General features: G+C 41.7%; 1 protein-coding gene across 4 annotated transcripts in view; it reads left to right on the top strand.

The window, feature by feature from the left end:
* The first annotated feature begins 2,041 nt into the window (after positions 1 to 2,041).
* Positions 2,042 to 11,787, top strand: part of ube2o (ubiquitin-conjugating enzyme E2O) — a 44,540-nt gene continuing 34,794 nt past the window's right edge. For all 4 annotated transcript variants that reach the window (XM_063476542.1, XM_063476544.1, XM_063476541.1 and 1 more), the window contains exon 1: positions 2,042 to 2,689. In XM_063476542.1, coding sequence (XP_063332612.1) covers positions 2,246 to 2,689 — 444 coding nt within the window. In that variant the 5' untranslated portion in view covers positions 2,042 to 2,245. The remainder of the gene's footprint in view (positions 2,690 to 11,787) is intronic.

The following is an 11,787-nucleotide window of genomic DNA, read 5'->3' as shown; positions in this document are numbered from 1 at the left end:
TAAAGTCAGGTTTAAGTTCCATAAAGTGACGCGACTGGGTTGGAATAAACACAATAACGTAGGTATAGATATTTGGAAAATGATTTTCTGGCTGGTTAATCATCAGAACGTCAGTGATGATTAATGTTGTCACACTGAGGAGATTTCGTGTTTCTTAACTGGGCCATCTTAAGGGCTCGACTTACCACTCTTCATGTGATTTCTCTGAAGGAGACTTTTGTCTATCCATAGCCCCTTTAAGCAGAGTTCACGATTTTTCCATGGGTTATTTTTCCAGTTCTGTAAGAGGATTAGGCTACAGGATGTGTAGGAGCTTGTTTGTCACCTGGTGGGGTTTTAAGCTCCCTGAAGAATTTATCCTCTCCAAACAAACTTTTACCCTCACGAGATGAAATAATAAAATAATTTACTGCATTTTCTCGCGTTTAGAGGACATTTCCCATCAAATTAATGCAAACTGACACCGAGAGCAGAATATACAATGCTTAACAAATTTATTAGAACACCACCTAAATGTGAGGTTTATGCCACAGTTACACTAAATTAACAATACTGATGATTAGCAAAATGACTTTTATGTTTGTCTAATAGTAAATTCACCAGTGTGCTTATTTAATGCTAAAATATAATTATTGTTGTCATCCTTGAACTTACAAAAAAAGCTTTTTATTAAGATAACAAATCAAACCTATTTATTTGCAGTGCTGAACAGAAAAATTAGTTTCAGTGGTTAACTTTTGTGCTCATGTTTATAGGTCAGGTGATGTAATAAATGTAATGGGGACACCTCCTTTTGTGACACTAAACAGCTCTATCCCCACGTTCTTCCTAAAAGACAAATTTTACATGTTCTCGTTTGCAAAACTGCAACTGTGCTGAAGATGTTGAGACAGTTGCAACAGTGCTGTTCAGCAAAGTAAATATAAAGAATCTGTTATCTGTGTTTTCTCCTGTGTCTTTAGATATGAGACGGTTTTAAATATTGTTAATGCCGTGTTTTTTTCTGCACTCCCTAAAGGTTTCATCGGCTGTTTTAAATAGAAGTCTTACAAGAACCTGTGGCACAGTGGTATGGTGGTCATCACTGTTGCCTCACATCAAGAATATCCTGGGTTGAATCCAAACTCTGTAGGGTGTTTTTCCCCTGTGTTTTTGTAGCTTGTTTTTGTATACAATGTCTTCACAAAGACATGCCTGGGTTGGGTTATTTGGTGGCTGTAGGTGTGAATGGTTGTCTTTCTCTACATGTGAATCTTGTGATAAACTAGTGACCTGTTCAAAGTATTCCCTGCCTCTCAATCTGTCTGAGATAGGTAACCCTGAATCAGATAATTAGAAGAGGATGGATGTGTTGAAGAAAAAAAAAATCACCTTTAATCTCCAGAATATTTCCTGGTTTTCAGTCTTTACAAATTTATAGACCTGTTCCTTTAAAAACGGATTAAACTGTCACGTATTCTGTCTCCTGTATACTAATGGGGTTTACTTTGTAAATGTCTTTGAGAACTTGGAAACTGAGAAGATTATTATAAACGCCCCCACAAAAAACAAATCAAAAACAAAACAGATATATCCTTAAAGCAAACAACTGATGTTTAATTATGGGGCACTGAAAATTAATAAACTCAGGCTACTTCAGATGTATTTGGGGTGGAAAGACGTTAAATAATAAATAAAGGAAAACTTTTTTTTATTGTTAACTGAGACGCGTGTTTATTTGTATAGTGTTCACTGTGCAACAATATTAAATCATTTAGGTAAGATCCACATAGGATCATGGATCTCATTCGCGCACACACACACACACACTCACACACACACACACACGTCTTTTTTAACTATCGTGACTTAGGAAAATATAATTTAAAAGGGAACATAACTAAATATAATGAAATTTATAACAATAAATATTAGTAATTTACAGCAGAAAATGAAATGTAACCATTAAGATATTGACGTAAAATAAAAATGTACGCAATTAGAGTAAGTTAGAGAGTCTCTCCCATCAGCAGATTATAAATCATACTTCACTTACAGCCTGCGGTCTTTCTCGGTGGCTCCTGTTTCTGGCTCTCGGCGCCCCTCAGTGGTGACAGCGGGTACTGCGTGATGACGCTGCCACACTGCGCTTCTTACGTAGCCTGCGTAGCTACGTAAACACGTGCGCTTCGCTGCTTCCAGGTTACAGTTTTTTTATTCCACCGTCATCCTCGCGCTCCAGCATCGCTCCCTGACAACAGCGGCGATGGCGGAGCCCGTAGCATCGGATGCAGCGGTCAAGACAGACGCAGCAGCAGCGGCATCATCACCCACACCGGGCCTCTCTCCCGTAGCCAGCCCGGGCTCTGAGCCTCCTTCCATGGCTCTCTCCCCCACCGCGGACGGCTCACAGCGGCTGCTCTTCTCCCACGACCTGGTCTCCGGACGATATCGCGGCTCAGTCCGGTTTGGCCTCGTACGGATGATCCACGGCGAGGAGGATTTTAACTCAGACTCGGACCTCGACGATGGCGGAGGGAGAGGCGGAGACGGCGGCGGCGGTGGAGGAGGAGGAGGAGGAGGCGGACGAGTACCGTGCGGTTCGGACACTGAGAGCGCCGTGGACACCCCAAGTCGGCCTCTAGGGAGGGGATTTGTCCGCGTCCAGTGGTACCCCGAAGGTGCAAAGCAGGACATCAGGGAGACAAAGGTACCACACAGCTGCTAACGTGCTCACTGTTTACCCCGGCAGTCGGTGGTTATCTCAGCCTGACGTCAGGACTGCTTTGTTTCACCTGCCTGTTGTGGTTTTTCGGAGAGGGGGTGATCGGTGGACTTGTTACCCAAGCAGTCATCAGCTTCACCTGTTCCATCCGACTAAAACCTGCAGCCTAGCTCGCTAATTGGCTAGCATTCAAGCACACAAGCTAGCTAGCAGTTTAGCTCGTAGCCTCATGTATCTCAGCTGGTCCCGGCAGGCTGAGCAGGGTTGATCCACCTGACTGCAGCCAGCTCGCTGCTAGTACACCAAACACACACACACCACTGACCGGACAGGTAGGGGCTTGCACAGGTCCTGTCAGGTACACCTCCCTGCTTAGACACCTTACACCTATTGATTAGCTCATCCTTGACTCAGTGTAGATCCTCAGCTGGGTGTGACCTGGCCTGAGACCAAGCTTTGTGTGTGATAGAAGATCTCTTATTATTATATAAACATACATATCTGAGTTGAGCCTGATCCCAAGCACCGAGGTCAGACCAGGAGAACGAGGCTGTAATCGTTGCCCTGTCCCCTCTATCAGCTGCAGATGTCTTCCAGCTCAATCACAATTAATGAATTAGTTGAACAGCAGGGATTTAATTGGAATTTTTAAAAAATTTTTTAGAGCACATTTACTTTTCATTGCGTTTATTATTTAGCTTAATTAGTTCAGAACATTGAAACCAAACTTGTGCTGCTTCTTTTGCATCATTGTGAGCATATTTTTGCATTGGTTTTTTTTTTTGGCTGCTGGTCATCGTTTTAATTTTTTAATATAATTAAATTTTGATAGTACAGATGTGCTGAACTGAGAGTTTATAGTCTGTGGCTGATAATTTCTAATGCTCCTCTATAGCAGGGTTTTACATATCTAACACTAACAATAATTGCTTCCACCCAATTATCTGCTCGATCTACCTCCATGCCTTGGGGTTCTGTAGTGTCCTTTTAGTCATTTGAAACCAAATCTTGTTGATTACTGTGCTTTGTATTTTCTCTGTCGTTTCAAATGTCGGGAACATTACCCAAGAAGATTTGAATTAGTTTTTTGCATTAGTTCTTTTACTTCTTATTGATTGCTAAAACAGTTCTGTTTTAGGTTTCAGTCACACAGACATAGAGACTGGATGGAGAGTGGTTGCTGGAGGTTGCTGTCTGTTGCAAACTGTATGCTGCACCAATAACCTCCTTGTGGTTGCTGCAGTCGCCTGGAGTTTGCATGGAAGGTGTCAACTTGCCCGTATTTGCCAACAAACCATTGAGCGCTAGTGAAATTTACACTGCTCACCTTTAATGTAAGAGTTGTACCTTACTGCTGAAACCACCGTGTTTCAAAAGGCATAACTCTTTACTTTGAAGGCAAACATTAGCTATTTCCACACGAGTGTTGCACTCTTCAGTTTCACAGCCACTTGGTGAATAAAGAAGTCAGAGTCTTCTCTGCAAAGGACGAGTGACCACAGCAATCACAAAGAGCTTTTTGGTGCAGCACCCTGTCTGGGCATCATCGCCTGGAGATTCGGTTAATTCATAGTTTCAGATCATCTTAAGGACACTAAACCTGGTGTAGTTATATTTTTTGGTGTTGCAGTTAAGTGAAGAGGGTACAAAAAGGGTACAAAGATCAGGGAAGACTCTTGGCAAATGTCCTCAGGCAGATTTGATATGGGTCAGGTGCTTTACCCATGAGCTAAACCAGCACCCAAGAATTTAAATACTCTTGCATCCCAAATAGTACAATTGACATTATTTTAACTTGAATTAATTACATCACTCGTTGTTGGTGGTTGGACACGGTGAACCTGTATGTTAAAAATTCAGCTGTCATTGTTGATCAGTAGTTTGTTGATACTACCAGTATGGTCAACACTGGGGCGATTATGTGGAGTGCAACCAATATGAATCAATACCTTTTAACTGAGATATCAAGGTGATTGATTAAAATTCTGAAGGCTATTGAGGTATGAAATATAGATTTAGACACCTGGACGCCATTCATTTGTTTTGAAGTTTAAAGTCTGCATTTATAAAGTAGACAGCAAATATTTGCAAATCTTTCTCTGAGTGATTGCAGTCAGTCCAAATCAGACTGCAAAAGCTTGCAGAAAGATTGCCACCCATCAGGTAGGTTGAACCCCCTAGGTCGTAATATTCCCAAAGTATTTGTATTTAATGTATTTATTTAATGAAATATTGATATTTGGCGCCCCTGTATCGAAACAATATAACCATGCAAAAATACACTGACACTATGCTGTATTTTTTTTTCTTTTTTCCTTTTTCTCACTCATAATAATTAACACAGAGTACCACACGAAAGCATGGATGCTGGTAACAGTGCCAGACACTTAGATTTTAAGCTCTACAAAAATTGACCATCGAAATCTAAATGAGCTGTAACACTTTGACTGTCTGGTGCAGTCAGCTGCTGCCTGTATTTGTCTAAGTGGCCACGCCCTGAACTCTAGCATCCTTTCTCCTTCTTCTTCTTTCAGCTGCTCCCTTTGAGGGTCTCCACATCTGCCTCCATCACACTCTATCCCTAGCATTCTCTTCTGTCATATCAGCCCTCTCTGCATGTCCTCCTTCACTACATCCATGAAACCTCCTCAACATCCTTTGTCATATATATCCACTATCCCTCCTCTGCACATGGTCCAACCATCTCAGCCCTGCCTCTCTAACCTCTTCTCCAAAACCGTAACCAGAGCCGTCCCTCTGATAGCCTTATTTCTTCTGAGCATCTTCAACTCTGCCACTTCCAGGTTGACTCCCTTTTTTTTTCTCCTCACAGCCATCTTCGAAACCTTCCCTTTTGCTTTAGCCACTATTCTTGTGTCACAAATCACCTGTGACACTCGTCTCCACCCACTCCACCCTGCCTGCATGCTTGACCCTTGTCAGCTTCAGTTCAGTTAGACATGTAAATTGCTGCGTACATCTTTGTGCAGTTTTACCATTTTACCACCATATAATGAGGACGTTTTAGCTGGTGCAGACTTTGCAAACCTGTTGTTCTGTGCATCCTCTAAGCTTCTCTGGGGTTCTCCTGGGCTTTGTGGAAAAGGGTCACAGAGTTTAAAGGAGGACAGGCCTGGAACAAGCTCACACAGACTCATTTCAGAGACAGGATGTGACCAGAAGAAGCCTATTTTAGAGCCCAGCGCTGCCTTGCTTTGTCTTTCCAGTTAAATGAGTAAAGTTCTGGTCTGAGTGTCATTCAGACCTCAGTCAGAACAAAGGCAGAACGACGCGCCCCTTAAACAATGACGCTGATGTTTACGCAGCACCATGTCCTCTGTGTTGATGTGCACATGTATGGGTTTCATTGTGTGTCGTATTCGTGATTTCTCCTGTGCTTATCTGCACGCCCAGTCTCAGCAAGCTCATTTTGCATAAATCCTGAGAGTACGGTTTTACATCCTAATCAATAATTCATGGTCACATCCTGCAGTATGCAAAGTTGCACATCTTCAAGGTGCTGTTTGCACAAAATTTCAACTTTTTTTTTTTTTTTTTTTTCTGCAGGCTGCACCTCATGTTCACTTCACGCTTTCTCTTAGGAGCGATCAGTGGAGAGAAAAGTGATGCTTAGAGTTACTCTTGGGTTTCATAAAGCAGACATTTTCACAGCGAAATAGGATTTTGGACATTGCGACCATTATGTGCAAACTCTAGACTAATCGCCTTGCATCATTTAATGTAGTTTCTTTGTTGCTTTATTTTAGCGCATGAAAGTGAAACCGTTCAAAGTTAAAATGATTGAAATGCTAAACTCTCTGCTTGCACAACGAGGAAGCCTCGCAAAGATTTAAAATGTACACAAACGTAGTGTTGCCAGAAACAGTATGAGATTAAACAAAGTGGTCAGTTTAATGAAGATTTGTCAGCAGGCGTGGTGCCCCATCGAGCAGCCTCGTACGCCACTGGTATTACTTTTGATATAAAAACTATCAGCAACTATGAGCTTATCTGCATGTTGCAGACTCTTTAAAAACTCCATCTGTGGAACAGCTGCCACACCACACACCCTCCTGACCGACGTTACAACACGGTCCCATTGATTTTTAGTATAACGCACATCGAGGAAGGGACAGTGAAAATGAAACGGCAAGCTTGCTGAGCTTGTGGTGTGAACATGCATCGTGTACGACATGTTCAGTGTTACTTTGTTTATTTAAAAATGCATCAGCGACATCAGTGTACATTTAAATACCCTGCTGTCTCACTGGCTTTAATTTCCCTTTTAGCAGTTTCACCCACACCAATTAGCTATTCGGTGAGGGGGGGGGGGAATAAAAGAAGTGATGTTTCCCTTTTACTTGCCATAGGGCCCCATTTACACATGAAACTAAAAAATAAAAAGAACAGACGTGTTTTATTTGTTATCTACTTAATTTATGGTCTGTTTCATTTCAGCTCACTGCATGGCTTTACTGGATTTTGCAGCCATTTGCAGTTTCCCTCCTCTCCTCTGCTCTCTGTTTCACTGCATTTGTCACGAGCAGAGTAAAGGAAGTAAAGATAACGGAACAGTAAAAGCAGAGGCTGCGCTAAACATCTGAGAACATCCGTGTTTACTTTTAAGCCTGCCCGATATCTAATATGGTGAAGAGTGGGGACAATATGAGAAGCTGTGCTGCTGATGTTAAAGAGCTTGTCGCGGTCAGAGCGTTAGCAGCTCTCGATGCCATAAACTTTGAGTTGTTGTGCTATGTCAAGCCAATAAAACCATTTAATCGCACAAGAAAAACAACTGTTGTTATACGATTTCATTTATGATTACTTTTATGTGATTGTCAGTTTATGTATCACTCGCGGATGTTAAGTTACCGTATTTTTCGGACCATAAGGCGCACCGGATTATAAGGGGCATTAAGTGAAACAAAACGGTCAGATAAGTCAAACTCATACTAAACTCATTCTTCTTGCTTCCTCCACTTCCGTACCATTGATTAATTAATGTGGAATTCTCTGGCAGCTATTCCCATGTTCTTGCAGTATATTAATGACTAACCTCGTATTGTGAATGCATTATCTCAGTTGTTCTCCTTACTGAAGTTTACAGCATCCTGCCATGCGATTGCATTTGTCACCAACCACTGGATCAGTGGAAAAAGGTTAGCATTCATCTTCCAGCTTCACTGTGTTTGTTATGCTAACATAGCTGTGACGCTGGCAATCACGTAGCACATCATTATATACCAGCTAGCCCAACTTCAGTAACCCTAAAAACGTCACTGCTGTTTAGTTTTCTGTCTTCATTTATGTTGGAAGTGATAGCAGAACTGTACGTTTTTAATTTGTTTCAGAAATCTCTCAGTCAGAACATGCTATATCATGTTTAGGTGGAAACTAGCGAGCTAACTTCCTGCTAACTTCTAACTCCATTAAATTTAATAAATTCTGTTTTCATGGGTGCCTGGATGTTAAACTTAATAGTTACACCTGGTAAAGCAGCAACGCTGATCATTTTATTAAAAATGAAAGAATTTAGACAGTTTTTAACTCTCAGTGATGCTGCAGTGTTCGTTTGACTTTAGGTCCTGAAGAGGACGGGGTTTTGGACCCAGATTACTCCGCGAGGCTCCTGATTATGGTAGCTCCGACAACCAATCAAGCGGTGCGGCTTAGTAGCTTACCAAAGTCGTACTAAAACATTTGCTGACAGATTTTTGTACCACATAAAATCAGTTCGAGGTCAGTAAGCACAACCACAATTCATACATAAGGAAAATGAAAGGATTTTAAGTGCGCCTCATAGTGCAGAAAATACGGTATGTCCTAAAACATAACAATAGCAATAATTGACCTAAATAACAGATGACCTCATCTTTCGTGTTGTCAAGCCTACAAGACCATATACCAACTTTAAATATCTGACCACATCACCACCACCAGGCAGTGCTTTTTGAGTGTTTCCGCCAAGACCCTCTCTCTGGACATGTCGGAAGACACAAACTCTACTGGCGATTAGTTTTCGGTCGCCTGACCAAGCAAACAGAGCTGGGATGTTCAGGAACGCGCTTGAATCTGTCATGTCAACCTGAAAATCAGCAGGAAATTCCAACAAACCGCTGTCCAGCAGCCCTGGGAAATGTAAGCAATGGATGTGATGTATCCATTTCTCAAGAGCACCAACCAAAACTTGTGCTTTCTGATCTTTGGTGACTTTTACTTCAGGTAGGTGGAATTGTTCTCTCTGAGGAGGAAAATGGCATTTCCCTTTTCGTGGCGCTAAACTTCATACAATTAAGTCTGCTTCCATTTCCAGACAGCGTGCTGAATTTTTGTCGTGGGTCATTAATTAACATCAGCCCATCATGCTCAGACCAACCTCACTGAAATGGTGAATTACACTATGAGAAAGTGAATTTAAAAAAATAAAAATGTTGACTGGAAATGAGACATGCTGTTTAGTCCCAGGTGGCTGTTATGGTAATGTGCAGGCTTTTTCTGTACCCTGCAAATGGTTTCATCCCACCTTCTGCTCTCAGAGTCAGTTGAATTGTCAGGGCTTTCTTGGCGTGCTGTCATATGATGAGCTCCCACTTTCGCTGCTCTGGCCCGTTACAATGCCCTCGAGTTAGCAGCATTATGCATTCATTAAGGTTCACTGCTCTGAATACAAATCAGACTGATCTGATTTGTGATTAATAAATTCCACTCGGCTGCTCGCAGTGCTTGACCCCACGGTGAAATGAGGAAATAAAACATTAGCATTTTGTCGCTTATGCTAAACCATTATCATTATATTGCAACTGAAACAGGAAGTTCTGGATCAATAGACATAAATAAATCCCGGTGAATAGGGAGACTCCAGGTCTTACTGCATTTTTTGCCTTTCATCGTGCTGGAAGGTTTTTCTTTTTCTTTTTTTTTTTGTTTTAAAGGCACTGCTGAGCAAGTTATTTAGGGAAGCTTTCTGCTGCTTGATGCTGCGTTTATATGGGAACCTTTTCTTTGGATTGTCCTTCAACTCAAAGTGCTCTCAAATTACTGAATAGTTTTGGTAGACTTGTGACTTGCACACAGAACCTTTTGGCAGTTGTAGCAGTCTGTCTGTGCAGGTTTCTTCTGTTTGGTCTACGGGGGGAACAGTTCTGCAATACAGGGCTGAAAGCTCATTGCAGACGTCTGCAGTTTTGTACCACAACTCCAATTTTCCTGTACCACAGTGGCCATGTGGTGCTGTTAAAACATGCCAGTCTGGTGAAACCTGGAATTTTGAAAAATCGTGCAGGTCCTGAGTGAATAGGAATTTTTAAGTACATAAAAAGGAATAAGTGTACATATCCCAACATACAGTACATTCAAGCATGTTTAGCATGGGTTCAAGCCTGATCATGTAGGGCTTAGTTTGTAATTAATAAAATTTAAAATTTTGGATCTCACTGGAAAATATCTGCTGATCTGATTCCTGGTAGTTTATAGCAGATTTGTTACGTCATACTAGTCGCTGGAAGGAAGAAAATGCAAATGTATAAGAGAAAGCATGGTTACATAAGCTATTTGTTTTTTGTTTTTGTTCTTTTATAATAAGATGACTATTTTGTTATTAGGAAATCATGAACACCCCTACAAGGGTGGGGGTTATATTCACTGTATGCTATCCTTAGCATGGAAACAGTGATGCCAGCCATCAGTCTGTTTGTCTCTCAGGCTTATAGTTTAACAAATTCTTGTGTGAACAACAGGTTTATTGCTCTTGTTTGCAGCAGATGGGGGGAAAAATCCATCAAAATTTCAAGTGGGAGGAAGAGCTGAATGCTGTAACCGCAGGGTGACTCCCATCTGTCAACCTGGCCCTCCACCCTGCCCCCATCCATCCAGCTACACAAGTGTCGTCAACCCCCCCAGCTGACCTACACAATAGAAACATGTCTTTCCCGGGTGGGCTGACTGCTGATTTACACTCGGGCCACTGCACCACACGGTTTTCTTTCACCTCTTATCCATCTTCTGGTCATGATCACATAAATTGCTTTTAGTCCCATCGAGCCCTCGCCTCTTCAAAAGCATTTTAGCTGCAGCGCTGCCGAGCACTTGAAGAGATCATCTTACTGCTGAAATGCGTTTAAAACACGAGGTCGGGCTGTATTTTTATTTTTTTATTTCTGGTTCTTCTGTTAAACATGTGGAGGCTAAACAAAGTGACTGTAAATCGATCACTGAAGACAGTATTTCAAGAAATGCACTGAGTAATCTGACCGAGTAGAATAGGTGTGATTAGCTTTAGGGGTGGGAATGACGCCAGAGGTGGAGGTCTGAATGAGAGGGTCCATGTTCTAGTCTTTACCACAGTTCTACCACTTTATAACAGCTGTATGAAGAGGCTTGAAATTTTATTCCTGGGGTGTGGCTGCTTTGACTGACAGGTCGATGGACAGCCTGTGTATGTTTGGCTTCACCTCTGCTTATTCAAGTTACCAAACTTCTGGTGCATTTTTAGCTCTGTGATCTAACGGTAACATGGCTTGCATTCATAGACTGTATATAAAGGATGGCTCTAACTAAAGGGTCTGAAAAGTGGAGATAATGCAAGGTGTCTTACATTTGCATCTTTCCTAAGCAGGCCAGCAGAGAACGACTCCTGTGGTTGCAGAAAGGGGTTTGTGTGGATGTCTCCCTGTTTGTTTCTTACATAGCCAAAAATGACACTCTGTTGGACTACACAAATATTTTAAGTGCAGTCTGACTGCAAGACGATCGCCCAATACATCACAGTACACACAAAGGAAGAATTGAGTGTTCATTCACTTCGCTGTGGTGTCAGACTGCGTGTGTCGTCCTTATTGATTAAGCTTGATTAGTTGATAAAGCAGCAAACACAGTTACTGTCTGGACTGAGCGGATGATATTAATCACATTACTTATCTCCACTTGTTTAGTCTGCTCAGCTTGTTTAACACCTAAATCATTTATCCTGCCAGTTCCTCTGCGTTCAACCTGCCGCAATTCAAGTTGTATTTAATCAAATGATTTTGTTTTTAATCTGGAGGAACAAAAAATTCAAAAAGTAGAATCAGTAGAATTTGATTAAG

The sequence above is a fragment of the Pelmatolapia mariae genome, linkage group LG6, assembly GCF_036321145.2.
Source record: "Pelmatolapia mariae isolate MD_Pm_ZW linkage group LG6, Pm_UMD_F_2, whole genome shotgun sequence".
NCBI lineage: Eukaryota > Metazoa > Chordata > Actinopteri > Cichliformes > Cichlidae > Pelmatolapia > Pelmatolapia mariae.
This window is presented reverse-complemented; position numbering and strand designations above follow the sequence as displayed.